This window comes from Ailuropoda melanoleuca, chromosome 8 (assembly GCF_002007445.2).
Source record: "Ailuropoda melanoleuca isolate Jingjing chromosome 8, ASM200744v2, whole genome shotgun sequence".
In the NCBI taxonomy this organism is placed as follows: domain Eukaryota; kingdom Metazoa; phylum Chordata; class Mammalia; order Carnivora; family Ursidae; genus Ailuropoda; species Ailuropoda melanoleuca.
This window is the reverse complement of record NC_048225.1, coordinates 102,039,191-102,056,655: the sequence shown is the minus strand read 5'-3', so window position 1 is coordinate 102,056,655 and position 17,465 is coordinate 102,039,191. Positions and strand designations below refer to the sequence as shown.

Below are 17,465 nucleotides of genomic sequence, written 5' to 3'. Positions count from 1 at the left end.
ATATAAAAACACAGTATCAATTATTCCTTAAAAATGATTCAACCTACTGCTTTTATAATTTGTAACAGAAATTATAACTATTTATGAATTCAAATTTTTAAGAGCAGAAGAGAAATGAAGGCTATTCCTACAAATAATCCAAACTCATACAGAGACTCACTCTGCTATGTTGAGATAGCCACAGGAAGCTGCTGCATGAAGGGGTGTCCAGCCCTCGTTGTCCTGCTGGTTTACATTGGCTCTGTTCTCCACCAGAAACTTCACCATGTCCAAATTTTCATCAATACAGGCCTGAAAAGAAAAGTCCATTCATTCACTCAACAAGTACTTATTGAGTTCTACTGTGTGCCAGACACTGCTCTGGGCATTGACAATACAGCAGTTGTAATGATATATTAATTTCTATTTCTTGCACACCAATAAAAGTGTCCAGAGGATGACTTCTAAGCTTTGTGATTTTATGCAAACCCCAGAAGTGTCTGCATGCCTCAATATCTCAGCTGTGGGGGTGCCTGGGTGGCTCAGTTGGTTGAGTTTCCAACTCTTGATTTTGGCTCAGGTCACAGTCTTGGGGTCATGGGACTGAACCCCACATCAGGCTCTGAGCTCAGTGGGGAGTCTACTGGAGACTCTCTCTTTTCCTCTCCCCTCACTCTTGTACCTCTAATAAATAAATAAGTCTTTAAAAAAAAAAACTCAGCTGTGAAATAGGTATAATGACACTTAATTTTATTTATAGTACTATTAGGCTTAATAGTGAAAATGATTTCTAAAGTACTATAAATGGTGAGCTGTTTCATCATCATAACATAAAAGAGGACCTGCTAGAAACCACTACTTTGCTTACGAATTTCAAGAGAAAACAGTCACACAGAATCAAATGCAATTTTCTCAGTGGGAAGCTACAGTTTAAGATTCAAACAATCCCTGCTTTGGTGAGAAAGGATGAGGTGATCACTTCAAACCTAAGAAATGTACTTTCTTTTCATGTATTTTTCGAATGGCTCCAAACAATACAGCAAAGTACGCTTGTAGTTATGAATGGTTAGGGATCTTTAGCTGCCCCTCTCACAGCAACAGCTAAGAGAAAGCAGAGGAGCTCTTTGAATAGAAATTTTAGGCCTCCCCTAAGCCTAGAAGAAACCCATAACAAATAGCGATGAGATCTTCAGACCAAAAGGCTGTCTTAAGCTATCTACAGAATAAAAAGGAAGTAAAATGCCCACATTGATAAAGGCAGTCATTATCAAGGCTTTTATGGTTCTAAAACAGTTGGAATAATTCAGGACCTAGAAACAAATGAGACTCCTTTTTTAAAAAACTTGTCTTTAAATCACCCCTTTGGGGGTTGGAGGTGTGTGTGTGATGGAAGTTAGAACTTTAGCGGAGGGGCGCCTGGGTGGCTCAGTCGTTAAGCGTCTGCCTTCGGCTCAGGACGTGATCCCAGCGTTCTGGGATCAAGCCCCACATCAGGCTCCTCCACTGGGAGCCTGCTTCTTCATCCCCCACTCCCCCTGCTTGTGTTCCCTCTCTCGCTGGCTGTCTCGCTCTATCAAATTAATAAATAAAAAAATCTTATGGGACGCCTGGGTGGCACAGCGGTTAAGCGTCTGCCTTTGGCTAAGGGCGTGATCCCGGCGTTGTGGGATCGAGTCTCACATCAGGCTCCTCCGCTATGAGCCTGCTTCTTCCTCTCCCACTCCCCCTGCTTGTGTTCTCTCTCTCGCTGGCTGTCTCTATCTCTGTCGAATGAATAAATAGATAAAATCTTTAAAAATAAATAAATAAATAAATCTTTAAAAAAAAACTTTAGCTGAGAAGCTATTATCAGATCAAAATGATTTTCTATAACAATATTAAGACATTATTTGCCCTTTTCACTGTGTTGACATTTGCACTAAGGATACAAAAGGTATTATGGGTAAAACTACTGGTGCCTTTATATGAATTAAGGCAGTAGCATCAAAGGATACTAGTACTCACTGTTTTCTTCCCTACCACGCAACCTCGGTTTAAAACAAAACAAAACGGGCGCCTGGGTAGCGCAGTCTTTGGGCGTCTGCCTTCGGCTCAGGGCGTGATCCCGGCATTCCAGGATCGAGCCCCATGTCAGGCTCCTCCGTTGGGAGCCTGCTTCTTCCTCTCCCACTCCCCCTGCTTGTGTTCCCTCTCTCGCTGGCTGTCTATCTCCGTCAAATAAGTAAATAAAAAATCTTAAAAAAAATAAAAAATTTTAAAAAATTAAAAAAAACAGCTTCATTTAAGAATGATCTTGATGGGGGTGCCTGGGTGGCTCAGTTGGTTAAGCGTCTGCCTTCAACTCAGGTCATGATCTCATGGTCCCTGGGATAGAGCCTCACATAGGGCTCCCTGCTCAGAGGGGAGTCTGCTTCTCCCTCTCCCTCTGCCCCTCTCCCCTGCTCACGCTCTCTCTCTCTCTCCCTCAAATAAAATTTTATTTATTTTTTTGAGGGAGAGAGAGGGAGCGTGCGCGAGTGAGTACAAGGAGGGGAAATACAGGCAGAGGGAGAAGCAGGCTCCCGCTGAGCAAGGAGTCTGATGCAGAACTCGATCCCAGGACCCTGGGATCATGACCTGGGCCCAAGGCAGATGCTTAACTGACTGAGCCACCCAGGTGTCCCAAAAAAATCTTAAAAAAAAAAAAAAAGAATGGCCTTGATGAAGTAGTAAATGTTATTAATTTTATTAAATCTCATAGGAGGTATACATTAAGCACTTCTGCTGCGTCCCAAAGTATGACAGTCATTTCCAAGAAAAAAGCACTTGTGTATTTATTGTGAGATGAACTAGTCACTTTTTCATGGAATGCTATTTTTACTCAAAAGAACAAGTGACATGCAAATTATGGTTTAAGACTTGAAAATGAACAAGGTGAGCCTTGTTCACTTCAAAGAAAATAACTAGTATTTGCTGCCAGTGATAAAATTTGACCATCCAAAAGAACTCGGAATTTTGGGAAACATACCACTACCATGAACATTGGACAGCTTCCTAACACTCTTCTGACGAGATCAGTGGGACTATCCACAAATGTATAAGTAAATGCATTAACATTTGGAAAATCTGCATAACTCAATGAACCCTTATTTTCCAAGTACTAATGAAATACATGGTATTAGATAATCATGCATGGGTAAAAGATTCATTCAAAGTATAAGTTAGACCATTCAATTTTGATGTCACAAAGTAAGAAAAAAACCCTGACATGAGTATCCACAATTGTCTGTACAAGCTATCAAAATACTCTTTCCTTTTCCAAATTTATATATATATGGGGCTTAAGTAGTACATATCTTACTCAGAGAACTTACAGGAACTTCTTCCAGAGATAAACCTCAGGTCAATCCTGCCTAGAAGCAGGGGCATGCATGAACAAAGACAGATTCAATTTGGATGAAAATTTAATTAGGTAACCCTGGTTACAGAAAGCATCTCTGTTCATTTTCCCCAAACTATTTGATATTCTTTTTACATTTACTGAGATTAGCTAACATATCAGCCTAGATAAGATTTGATGCAATATAATATATTCCTCTAACCTGACCTTTGGAAGCCAGATGACGCTTATAGCCAAAATTCATAATGGTCTCTTTTTCAACAGGCAGATCCAAAAATTACATTTCTTCTACGATGTTCTCTTAGGTTTATCAATTTCGACAAGCATTCCTCATTTACTCTTTACTTCTTTACCATGTAAAATATTTCATAACTATTATTATCACTAAATTTCAGATATATTCCATGTCTGCCAGTCTGCAATCCCCATAGGGTAAGATTTGGCCAACTCATTGCAGAGTACCTTGCTAAAAACTGTTAATAAAGACTCTTAAGTGAAAGGATGGAAGGGAATACTTTTCAAAAAGGACTAAAGTCTAAGAAGAAGAAAGTGCTTTGCCCATGTAATAATAAACTCCTGTACCATGAAGATCAAATGTGCCATCTTAACCTGTGTTAAACAGCTGGGTCAACTGCTTCCTGCTCGGTTGCAAAATTTCTTTGGCTCAACAATCTCAAAACTTAACTCCAATGGCCACACCACCACCAGACAGATTTTGGAAGCCAACATTTTCAAGATCATTGTTTGTCCTTTGAAGATGACAGCAGTCAAATCCCAGAGGGCCTAAAATAAGCCCAGTGAGTCCAGGTATCAAACAGGAGAAAATTTCTCTTTCCATCCCTCTTCTCTCCCTTCCTTTTCTTAATCTCCTTCACCCTATCACCACTTCAGTTCTCTTCCTTTTCAGTTTTGTGATATTTTTGTCTATGAATCTCAAATTCTTGATACAGTATTTTTAGTATTTTTAGACATTGTGAGGATGTTTGAGACGACAACAACAAAAATCTGCAATGCGCTTTGGCAGATCATCAGTCTCCAAAGAATCATCTCAAAGAAAATAAAGTAGGTCAACGGTTAAATTATTCCCCATACCCTTCACAAAGTGAAGGACACTATATTGTTAAAACATCAGCTTTGAAGTCAGACAGACCCGGGCTGCATACCAGCTCTGCCAATATGCATAACCTGGGTAACCTGAGGATCAGTGTACTTGTCTTTTTTTTTTTTTTAAGATTTTATTTATTTAATTGAGAGAGAGAGAGTGCACAAGCCAGGGGGAGAGGCAAAGGGAGAGGGAGGAGCAGACTCCCCGATGAGCAGGGAGCCCAAGGTGGGTTTGATCCCAGGACTCCAGAATCATGACCTGAACTGAAGGCAGACGCTTAACCAACTGAGCCACCCAGGCGCCCCTCAGTGCACTCATATATAGCAGGAGAATACCACCCACCTCATAGGATTTTGTGAGGATTAAAGGAGCTAAACCCTGGCATTGTGTTTGTTTTAAAGCCACCAGTTTAACAAATAGCAACTTCCCCAGGAAAAAGCACAAATTGTACTAACTCTTCACCCATCACTGCCCTCCCCCACCTCCAGGGTCTTACAGGAGGAATGCAGTTTGGTTAAAAAATGTCTTTGAACTATCAAGATTGTACAGCTTGTTTATTAAGTCTGACTTCAAAAAAAATTCCTCTCTAGTGTGCAGGATTCTGCAGGTTCCTAAATTCAGGAGCTATGTGAATAAAATAGTAAGTACCATGGTTAAGCTGAAAGAGACATCCTCAGAGACAATCAACAGAGTTGTGCTCATGAAATATCTTGGAGTGACCATCCTCCATTCTTTTTGTTTCTGTCTCCAGAAGAAGGAATATGACTAAAGCCATGAAGGAGAGACAAAGAGTCACTGAAAACCTTCTCAAGTGAATAACGACTAAATTTAGATGCCCTTCTGCCCACTCCATGTGCAGCTGTGCTGCTGACTCATTCACGACCGAAGCGTGGTGGCTGAGCAGGTTCGTCCATCTATAAAACCTTGTCCAGGGGGTAGACTCCGACATGAGGCTTCTCCAGACAGCTGTAATGAACCTTCCAGATAGAAGAGTCTTTCCTTTCCTTGAATAGGCAAAGGACACTACAGAAGTTTCTGATGTTACTCATGACATCACCGGGAATATTCTTTGCATTTAACCCTATTCCGTCTGCTGTGGCTTATGTTCATTTCCTTCTATTTTTCATTCCTGAGGATACACAGAACATTACCAAAATAACAAGTTCTCCTAAGCTCCTTAACAAAAGGAGATATTATTTAATGACTGGTCCAGAGAGATATTAGAAACACTGCCAGATAATAATTTAAAGCTTCCTAAAATCAGTATGTCACATTTCTTTGGCAAGGATGGGCTATCTCCAAGGAAAAAGACTTGATTTTACCAATAAAATGATAAAAGAGCACTATGATGTATCTACTGTACCTAATATTGCTCTCCCTACATCAAAGACAAAAGTGGCTGATGGTTGATCAGTGCCAGAGTTAAATCTGGGAGTGCAGAGAAAGCCTTACAAAACAAAGCCTCCTCCATTCCCAAAATAGCCTGCAACTGTCACCACCACCAAGTGCCGCTGGCTCCAAGAGCTGACCTTGCTCTCGTGTCTCAGAATACTGCGAAAACTACCTGCCTTTGCCCCAGCACAACTCTCTTCCCCACAAAACCCAGCTCCAGATGCCAGGGCAGATGACACCTAGAAGCTGGGCTTTAGGCAGCATACCACCTGTGTGTTTGGATTTTTCATCTCACACTTGCCTTGATGTCAACAAATCATGCTGACAAACATGCTGGGAGATGATGATGTTTGTAATATATCCCCATTCCATACATTTCACTGTTTTGTCCTTTAGCCTCCCAAAATTTATATAATTCAATAATAATAATAATAATTTAAATATAAGGTATATAGGGGCGCCTGGGTGGCAAAGCGGTTAAGCGTCCCTTCGGCTCAGGGCGTGATCCCAGCGTTGTGGGATCGAGCCCCACATCAGGCTCCTCTGCTATGAGCCTGCTTCTTCCTCCCCCACTCCCCCTGCTTGTGTTCCCTCTCTCACTGGCTGTCTCTATGTCTGTCAAATAAATAAAATCTTTTAAAAAATATATAAGGTATATAATTCAAAATTAAAATAATCCCCCAAATTATATAATTTCAACATTATGCTGAAAACCCTAAATGCTTGGAGATAACAGGAAAGAGCATAATTTCTTTCACATAAACATTAATGAACCAAACACCACATTCCCGGAGTCAGACGCGCTACCGTTGCGCCACGAGGTCGGCTGAAACACCACATTCCTGAATCACCTATATGAACATCACAAGTCATTCCTAGCAAAGCTAGAATAGAAATTCCACAAAGGCTACTTGTTCACTGATGTGTCCCAAACACCTACAGCAGCAGTTGGCACATAAGAGGCCCTCAACGGATATTTGTTAGGTGGAAGAATAAATGCCCAAATGCATGAAAGTCACATTTTCTGTACATTCAGTTGATTCTCGGATATCTAGGATCACCCGAAGACTTCTCTCTAGGCTGCCCAAGGTGATTCCACCAAAACGATACAGCACATCCATGTACAGACTAGGGCCAGGTCAAGGATGTTGTATGTTGCTGCCTCCTATCCATTTTGTATTGTCCATGTGTCTCCTTTTCAGTGATGTAGTGTGTTGAATGGTGGTCCCCAAAAAAGATATGTCCTTGTCCTAGTCCCTGAAACCTGTGAATGTACCTTACCTGGAAGAGGATTCTCTGCAGATGTAATTAAGGATGTTGAGTGACAAGATCATCTTGAATTATTGAAGTGAGTCCTAACTCCAATGACAAGTGTCCTTATAAGAGACAGGGGATGCCTGGGTGGTGTTGCTGGTTAAGTGTCTGACTCTCGGTTTTGGCTCAGGTTGTGATCTCAGGGTTGTGGGATCGAGCCCCGTGTTGGGCTCCATGATCAGTGTGGAGTCTGCTTAAGGATTCTCTCCCTTTCCCTTTGCCCCTCCCCCTGTTCACACTCCCTCTTTCTAAAAACAAATAAATACATCTTTAAAAATGAGAGAGAGAGGCAGGGGGAGATTTGAAACAGACTGAAGAGGAGGAGGCATTGTGACCACAGAGGCAGATTGAGGTGATACAGCCACAAGTCAAGGAATGCTGACAGTCACCAGAAGCTAGAAGAGACAAAGAACAAATACTCCCCCCCACAGCCTACAGAAGGAGTGTGGCCTTATCAACACCTGGGTTTCAGGCTTCCAGCCTCCAGATAATACATTCTAGCTTGTGCAATAATACATTTCTATTGTTTTAAGCCACCATTTGTGGTAATTTGTTACTAAAGCCATAGAAAACATAACTGGCAGAGAAGAGGAAATCAGAACCTGAAGAAGTTGCCACATTCTTATTCCTTGGTATTAATGAAAATCACAGCAGTGAGTCACCCTTTCTTTGACAGATGAAAAATGGTCAAAACATTAATTATACCACTTTTTAAAAGACAACTACATTTAACAGAAAGTTTTCCAAGGTTTTTTTCCAATCGTTAGCCCTAATAGCAAAGGCCTTGAAGACCTGCCCATGGTTCTCACACTAGGTATTTTGCTGGAAGTACTCTGGCTGAGGACTGAAACTGAAACTACGGTGGCAGGACTGACTGAGGAGTTTGCTGTGAAACCCAACATTTCAAAGCTCAAAGTCCCCCTGCTCCAATGAGGTAGCCGCAGCACAGAACAAGAATTTACACCAGCAAATTAAAGGTGATAAAGGAGTCAGTAAATATGGAAATCTCAACCATCAGCACATCATCACTATGAGAAGGCTTTAACATATTAGTAGTTAAGATTGACTGATCCAACACTTGAGTCACTCCTTCCAAGTACCTGTCTCTCTATTCCAATCATGATATAGTATAACTACTACTCAAGTGAAAATCATAAGAGCATTCTGCTCCAACAGGACAAGTGAATCCAGCAACTGTCAGCCCTGTGTGAGAGACTCACAACCCCGCTGGCATAGACAGTTTGGCTCCCAGATGGCGAGAACTATATCTGATTATGTACTCAGTGGTCAGACAGGCTCTGGACACTGATTTGCTGTAGCCTTACAGGAGAGAGAGCCAAAAGAAACAGCAAAAGTAAAGAATTTTCCATGGAGTGTCACACTGACTAAGATTTTGTTCTCAGTAAACTGGCATATTACCCGTAAGACTATAAACATTTACAATCTGGGACCAGAAAACACCTTCCCTCAGTTAGGAGCAAGTATTATACTGCCTAAGGGTTGACAATATTTAGATACCAAAAATATGTTCATTCTGGATTCTACCAAGGCCTCCTCTAAATGCCCCAAGCCCTTACCCTTCAAATAATGTTTCCTTTAACCTTCTCCATTCCCCATGCACTTATCCACTTAAATGAAGAAAAGCCCATTAAGTTGTCTTAGAGGTATTACTTTGTCAACTTTTGTACCATACAAGGCTATACACATTTGACCTACCTCATGTCAGATCAAGGCACGTTTTTTAGAAAGTTAAGAAGAGGGGCGCCTGGGTGGCACAGCGGTTAAGCGTCTGCCTTCGGCTCAGGGCGTGATCCCGGCGTTATGGGATCGAGCCCCACATCAGGCTCCTCTGCTATGAGCCTGCTTCTTCCTCTCCCACTCCCCCTGCTTGTGTTCCCTCTCTCGCTGGCTGTCTCTATCTCTGTCGAATAAATAAATAAAATCTTTAAAAAAAACAAAAAAACAAACAAAAAAAAGAAAGTTAAGAAGAAGAAAGAATAAAGGGCCCATCTTTTTAAAGCCCAGGGTTATTCTTCAAACAGAACTTTTATAGTTCTAGTNACAAACAAAAAAAAGAAAGTTAAGACGAAGAAAGAATAAAGGGCCCATCTTTTTAAAGCCCAGGGTTATTCTTCAAACAGAACTTTTATAGTTCTAGTGTCCAAATCTCTGTTTCATGATCCATTGATAATCCTGATTTTGAGGAATAAATGAGGCCTAGTAACTATGGTAAAAATCCCAAGCATGAGTTTCTCTCAGGTCAAAAGAGTGTGCACAGCTGAGTCACTCGGACACTTGTATAGAAATAAGAAAGCCCTCGTTGAAGTTCTTTTCTTACAAACTCTGCACATAGGAGCTGAGGCACACTAAGTAATGGGATGATTCATCTTTACAGACTTGATCAAAAGAGGTTCCTTGGAAAAAGCATGTTATACAAAGATGTAAAAGAAGGAAAGAACATGGTAGCTAGAGCAATAAACACTAGGACTTTTCATGTTACAAATGGAGAAACTAGTCCCAGGAAAGTTGAATGACTTATTTAAGGTCACATATTCAGTTGCAGAAGCACCTAAATGTTCTGTACCTACCAATTTAGAGGTGTCCAAAATAGAGTTCATGGGCCAGTCTCCAGATACCACTTGGCTCATGGAACATTTTTAATACCTGATACTATCTTCCTAAAAATAACTTTGCTTTAGCATACATATAGGGTAAACTGATATTAGTCTAACTCTCCAATAATTTCATATGAGGAATGTGGCCAATTGGTTGATTTTGAGTTGGTCACTCCTGGCTAGACTACATGCAAAGCACAAAGATCTCATTAAAGTGCTTTGGTTACCACTCTGTTTATTAGCATGAGTCTGGATTAGAAGCCTCCCTCATATCTTGGCTACCTGTCTTAACCACAGCCCCCCAAAGGTCTACTCTGCTGCCAACTTGGCATGTAGAGTAAATTGCTGTCCCAGGGACAGGGATTTTTCTATTTAACTCCAGATCACTCCGTGCCCATAAACAAGTGTTTCATAAGCCGCAAGAGCACGGCCTGAAAGCTATGGCATGGGCAATGATCCATAGCTGTCAAGTAAGCCTTGTGAAAAGAAGGAAGGCAATTCTGGGATCTGAGTTGGGTAAAGAGTAAAAGCCACCAAGAAATTAAAGGAAGACTGAATTCTCAGAAAGTATAAATCAGTACAGCAAATTTTATCCCTAAAAGGAGATATTAAAACAAGAGGTTACTCTCTTCCCCGCACATTTTCATCAAGAGTTTTACATGGGCAAAGCTAGTCACATGTAAGTCCATATCACTTATTGGCATGTCTTCCCACATATAGGGTCCTCTGTGGTAGAAAATACTAAACGAAGCTCCCCCACTAAGAACAGTGTACTGGTTAAGGGTACAGACTATGGAATAAGACTTCCTGGGTTTAAATCCCAGGTCTACTAAATTTTGTGTTCTTAAAACAAGTTATCTCTGTATGTTTCAGTTTCCTCATCTATAAAATTATCATACCAACTATGGTACCTACTTAATGGGGTTACAGATGAGCTAATGTACATAAAAATATTTAGAGTCCAGCATATAGTTAAATGCCACATGTTAGCTGCTGCCAGTATTATTATTACTACTACTGCTTCCCCCCACCACCACCCTCGTCTCTAAGAGTTAGCAAGAACACTCCTTTCACCACCAGAAAGGGCAAAAAATATATACTTAAAATAAACATAAATATAGCATAAACTCTCCGTAAGTTCTAACAGATGCCAACAGACCACAGTCAGGTTCTACTAACAAGAGAAGGAAGTAAATTAGAAGGATCAGAGAGAGGAAAGGGAAGACAATGAGCCAGGAGTGGAAGAATCTTACAGCTGGCAAAGGAAGTTCTGGGGCTGCATGGTGCATTTTGCCATAGCAGAGTCCCTGGCTACAGAGGGGTCCAACAAGTCTATTGTTAGCACAGGCAGAAAATCTGAGAACACAGATTTAAGTTCCGGATCTAACACTGACTCACATTACCAAAGAACAGGTTAAGAATTTATCTTAGTAATATGTTCCTTGACTGTAAAGTGCCTTTCCATTTATTCATGTAACAAACATTTACTGAGGCCTATACTCTGCCAGACATAATCCTTAGGAATCAAAAATGAATAAGACTTTACCGTTTAGTGGTAGAAAGAGATATATAGATGATACATGCAACAAAAATCATACTCTAATATAAAATGAATTATAATACAGAATAAGAAGTCACTAACTTTGGGGGTAACAGGGAACACTTCGCAGAATGGATATTACTCACCTGAGTTATAAAGGAGAAGGAGTTAGCCAGTTTAAAAAGCAGGGATGAAAATAAAATAAAATAAAATAAAAAGCAGGGATGAAGAACATCAGAAGCAAAGGGAACAGTAATACAAAGGTCTGGAGAAAAGGGAAAAAAAGAGTCTTTTAGAATGGTGAGAAGTTTGGCATCTTTGCACTCAGATAGGGGTCGGGGCACACATGAAAATCTGAACCGGGCTTCAATTGCCATACTAAAGAATTTGAATTTTACCCTACAGGTTAATGGGAAATGGAGGGAAGAGAGGCTGGTAGGACAGGCTGGCAGCAATGAAGGCCCCTGTATCTCATGATAAAGAGTTTAATCTTTATCCTAAAGGCAACATGGAGGTACTGAGTCTTTTAAACCAGGGAGTGATAGTACCAGAATTGTATCTTAAGAATGGTAACTGTAGTGGGAATATGAAGACTGAACTGCTGGCAGGAAAAATTCACAACGAAGACAACCATTGAGAAAATTACGATCAAGGCTAGAAAGGATGAGGTCTTGAAGTAAGGTACTGGCAGTGGAGGCATGGAGGAGGGGATGGATTTGAGAAGCATCCCTGAGGTAGAATGGACAGCATAGCTGATTAGAATGCCCACAGTGAAAAAGGATAACACAGAGACTGTTAAGAGCTTAGGACCCTGGGTAGACTGCAACACCACGTAGCCAGAACAGAGAATATAAGGAAGTCTTAGAAGTCTTTTCTGTTGCTGATTCCCACCTAGTGCTAATTTCTGTTAAAGCCTAAGTCACTTATATCCAGGAACTACATCTGGGAAGCAAACTAGCATGTACTACTCGCTGCCCTTTCCCTATTAAATAATCCTAAAGTGAGCCCAGGGAAATCGATGCCAACCAGCGCAATCTCACAGCTGTTCCCAGCCCCAGAGCAAAGCCCTGGTTGGGTCAGTGTCATGAATACAGCGGCATGGCCCTGGCAAAGCATTATTGTACGGCGCCCACAGGACAGGGGAATTGAGGTTACGGCAGAAGTTCTCCGCTACTGCTGAGATCTCTTCAAAGTCACATGTTAGTGGTAACAATGGTGACTTTACAATTCAAGCGGACACCTCCAATTTTTCCTTTAAAATTAAAATCTTTGGGACAGAAAAATGTTGGTAAATTAAAAGCATTTTGCCTGGCTCATGTGGCATTTTAAAAATAAAGATTTTTCACGTTAAAAAATTCCACATTCAAGATTTTTAAAAAATTAGACTATCTGGTACTGCAAAGTAAACAATTAGCATTGAGTGGCAGTTGCCTTCTCTAGGCAGAGCGTGATACCTGATGACCCACACTCCACCATCCTCTACTATTATATACTTGGCCTGCTTTATTAAGTTATATTACCTGCCTATCCTTTTTAGGCATTTTCCCCAAATATGTTATTATGAAAATGTTCAAACATAGAAAAGTTGAAAGAATTTCACAGTGAATACCCATTTACCTTCACACGACCTGTAGACTACCGTTAACACTGGCTACACTTACTTTATCACACGTCCATCTCTTCACTCATTCATCCCATTTCAGACATTCATAATTTCCCCCAGAACACATCACACGCACATTATTAGCAAGAGTTCGATACTTGTTTACAGTATTATTTTTCTTTTGAAGTAAAATTTACATATAGTGAAAAGCACAGATCTTCAGTACACATTTACTGGGTTTTGACAAATGTATACACTTGTGTTACCCATCACTTTAGGCATTTCAGCATCCCTGAGGCATCTGACCCCTGGGACAGAGAAATGTTTTTCTACACTGCTCTGACCTCAGCACTGTCAGTGGCTAAGAAAATGCTGGCTATCAGTGGAAACGTAGTTGACCTCTCTTAAGGTACCATCTTGTTTCTGGTGGGCCTTAACAGACCAAATCTGGGTATAATCAATTTTGCTAATAAAATGAATTCACTACTGGGGTTGAAAGAGAAGACACTAGTGGTTAAGACTTTAGAAATCTGAATAACTTGTTTTTTCCTGAAACCACCAAGCTCCATAGTATAAGAAACATGGCCTATAGGGGCGCCTGGGTGGCACAGCGGTTAAGCGTCTGCCTTCGGCTCAGGGCGTGATCCCAGCGTTCTGGGATCGAGCCCCACATCAGGCTCCTCCGCTATGAGCCTGCTTCTTCCTCTCCCACTCCCCCTGCTTGTGTTCCCTCTCTCACTGGCTGTCTCTATCTCTGTCAAATAAATAAATAAAATCTTTAAAAAAAAAAAAAAAGAAAAGAAACATGGCCTATAGTTCAATCCTCAGACTGCTATATCCTAGAGGTAGGAGAGTGTAATGAATAAAAAGCAATAGACAACACAAACATCCCTTGAGGTGACACATAAGAGACTTCACTCTCCCTGACTAGCTTGGTGGTAGTGCTGAGGTAACCAGGGAAATTCCTTTATTTACTTATTAAGAGCAGCATTCCTAAGCTCAGAAAAGATCAGGAATAACAAAAAAGTAGAAACCTCACGCTCCAAAGGCAGAATAATGGACAAGTGAAAACCTATAAAAAGGATTCAAAATTTACTGTTAAGTCAAAGACTTCCCACATAGCCCCCAGTGCAATGGCATCCTTTATGGAAATGAAAATGAGAAATGCCCCGTCTCCTTTGATGGTAAGTGCTTACTTATCTGAAATCAAATACAAGCCTCCTGGAGCACTTCACTGGCAGTGTGCTCAGAATAAGTCGGACCTTGCCAAGACAGAGAACGTCAGACACTCTTGCAGAGGTGCTGAAGGTTAAGGAAAGAGCGTGTGTTACCTTGCTCTTTCGATCTATCTCAACTGTCTCACTTAAGGAGTGGCCTTGAGCCCAAGCTCTGAGCAACTGTACATCTAGGACAGAGATAGAGGGCAAATTTCAGAACAGAGCGCGGGACATTACAAGACACTGTACAGGAAAAGAGTCTAACTTCAATGTCACAGCCCATCCCAATTTCCCAACAATTAGGTTTCCTAGCTGTAAGACAGAAAGCACCAAACTTAACCTTCCTTTTATTTCAGGGTTGATGTGAGGACACAGGAGATAATAAATATGAAAATAGATTTTTAAAAAGATAGGTAGTACATAAATCCAACTATTGCTATTAACACACACTCTTTGTGTTATTTTAGCAAACAAAATATACTATGAGGCAATCTAGTGAATTGTTTTAGATCAAGGGTCGGCAACTTTCTCTGTAAAGAGTCAGACAGTAAGTATTTTAGGCTTTGCAGGTCATACAGTCTCTTGCAAATATTCAACTCTGCCAACCGTAGTGTGAAAGCAGCCATCACAATCCTAAGTCAATGAGTGTAGCTGTGTTTCAACAAAATTTTATGGATACTGAAATTTGAATTTCATATAAGTCTCACATGTCACAAAATATCATTCTTCTTTTGCTTTTTGCAACTAATTAAAAATGTAAAAACCATTTTTAGCTTGTAGGTTGTACAAAACCAGGCAGTGGGCTGGATCTGGCCCGTGGGCTATCGTTTGCTGACACCCAATTTAGAGCACTTGCCAAAAAATTTGAGTTCAAATGCTAGCTGTGAAACTGAATGGCTATAAGCCCATAGGTAAGTTACTTAACTTCTCTCTGCCTTGGTTACCTCATCTTTAAAATGAGAATAACAATAACAGTTTCCTTAGAGTGTCTTATGAGGACTGCATGACTTACTACATGTACACGTTAGGTATGTGACCGGCACAATGTGACTGCTCATACATATTGCTACTAGCTGTCACACACCATTCCCATAACAATTCTCCAAACGTACCACATTTTCATATGCCTCTACACGTTTATACGTGCCACCTCCTAAGCCTGGAACATACTACCCTGCTGAGAGCTTCTCTGTGGTCTCAAAGACTTAGTTTAAACATTACCTCCTCTATGAAGCCTCCCTTGACTGTCCTTCCCATCCTAGCAGAGTTAGTCACCACCACCTGTGTTCCTAAGGGCCTATTATAGTGCACTGCATTCTACTGTACTTATCTTTGTCAACTTACCAGCCAGACTACGAACTCCTTCTATGACTTACTAATTGTATCCCCAGGGCCCAGAATACCGCTGAACACACAGAAAGCATTCAATATATATTTGCCTAATGGTATTATTAACAATACAGAACAGAACCTAATACATTAACTAAGATAGAAATCTAGTTATATGACAAACATATGACTATAACAAAATACGAAAAAATTTCAAATATCCTACTTTTAGCATAATCTATCACGTTAATATTCATCCCTATGCATACCCAGTAAGCATCCAGTTTGTCCTGGCACTGTTAGCTAGTAGCAGACATCTCAGAATTCACACAATGAAAATCACAATACTCGCTTTTAGCGATATAAAAGTCCATCTCTCACCTCAACGTACACAAAAATATTTGTGTTTAGTAGTGGGTGAAGGAGGGAACTAAACAGTGCAATTTGAAATTTCCACCAATATAACACTGCATATGGCAAGAGGTAAGAAGTTAAAAGACTAGAAGCACTTTTCTGATCCTGCCCTTAAATTCTTAAAGAAAGAGTCAATGATCAAAAGGCTTCACCAAGGCCACTGAAAGAGGTATGTTTTCTCCACCAGTTAGGATCCTCGCTAAAACAGAGTTACTTGGGCAACCCAAGGCACCACCCTTCCCACTCTCAGCCTGCCAGGGGTGTCCTGCCACTCTGTTTAGACCTCCGCCAGGCGAGCTATGATACTGTGCCCAGTTGATTCTGTGCCAGACACAACATTCCCTCTGACAGAACATTCCTTGTGTCTGGTAATACTGAGCTAGTCAGTATACCTGGCATACTACCTCTTAAAAATCGAAGCTGCTTTGGAAGAACACGTTAGAAGGGGAAGGGACTTCAAAGTAACTAGTGAACATTTCCTGAAAGGTAGTTTAATGTCATCAAAATCGGTCAAATGCTGTGAACAACCATGAAGAGGGTGCAGTGAGGACTCAGATCACAGCCTACCAAGTGACACTAACATGACATAACACGAAGTAGAAACTTCATTTTCTACTTTGTCACATTTGTAAAATCCCAGTGGTTGCTGTGCAAATGACATCATAACTGGTCTTCCCTTGGGTTTCTGTGTTTCCTTTCTGGTGTGTGTGTGTGGGGGGGGGGATGCACTGCCTGAGAATTCTGTTTCTGCAGAAGCCTCTTTCCCTCTTCTAGGCCGTGAGATCACACCCTATGAGGATCTACTGAATTTAAGGAACAGAAAATTCAACATATAAAAGGGATTTGTATTAGGAAGATGCTGGATTTTTGTCTTTGTCATTGTTGTTATTACTTCTAGTACTATCATTCTCATCCTTGCCATTATCATTTTCTTCAATGTCTGATAATGGCTTCACGTACAGCATTTGAACACTGTTGAATCTGGACACTCTCATGATTGCTAATTTATAACATAATTCTAGATACATCATACCCACAACTTTTTTATTCCAATACTGTGATAAAGCTGATCAGTAGGATTAGGTTTTATTTTAGGGCCAGATTAATCTCAATGAAATAATAAAATATAAGTAAATTATAATGCCTTTCTTCCAAATACTCAAATGTTAAATATATTCCCATAGGTCTTCCCAAAAGTCCTCCAAGGAAGGGAAATTTTGGTGAATAATGATAATAATCTTAATAGCAGCCAATGTTTTTTTGAGGACTATTTGAAGCTGGGCATGTGAACAAGATATGGAAAGAGTGGAGTGAGAAGACCTAGCACCAAGATTTGAAAATTCTAACATTTAAAGACCATGTAGAGAAGAATGTGAAACAAGGAAGATGCAACAAGAGGGGGGGGCAAGAAAAATTTATCATGAAAGTCATAGGATAAAAAGGCAGGAGAGAAGGAGAGAGTAGTTTATGTTGCTGAGAGTCAAGTAAGATGAAGAATGGAAATGTCAGAATTAGCAAGCCGAAGGTCATTGATGACCTTAGCAAGAAATGTTTCAATGCAGCAATGAGACAAAGTTG

The 17,465-nt window shown here is 40.6% G+C and overlaps 1 protein-coding gene across 8 annotated transcripts in view; it reads right to left on the bottom strand.

Annotated features, from left to right (window-relative positions):
- PPP1R12B (protein phosphatase 1 regulatory subunit 12B) overlaps positions 1-17,465 on the bottom strand; it is a 204,915-nt gene that overhangs the window by 153,976 nt on the left and 33,474 nt on the right. For all 8 annotated transcript variants that reach the window (XR_004627338.1, XM_034667052.1, XM_034667053.1 and 5 more), the window contains exon 2: positions 161-291. Coding sequence is in view for 7 of the 8 variants with exons in the window: in XM_034667052.1 (XP_034522943.1) it covers positions 161-291 (131 nt within the window). In the remaining variant the exon portion in view is untranslated. The remainder of the gene's footprint in view (positions 1-160; positions 292-17,465) is intronic.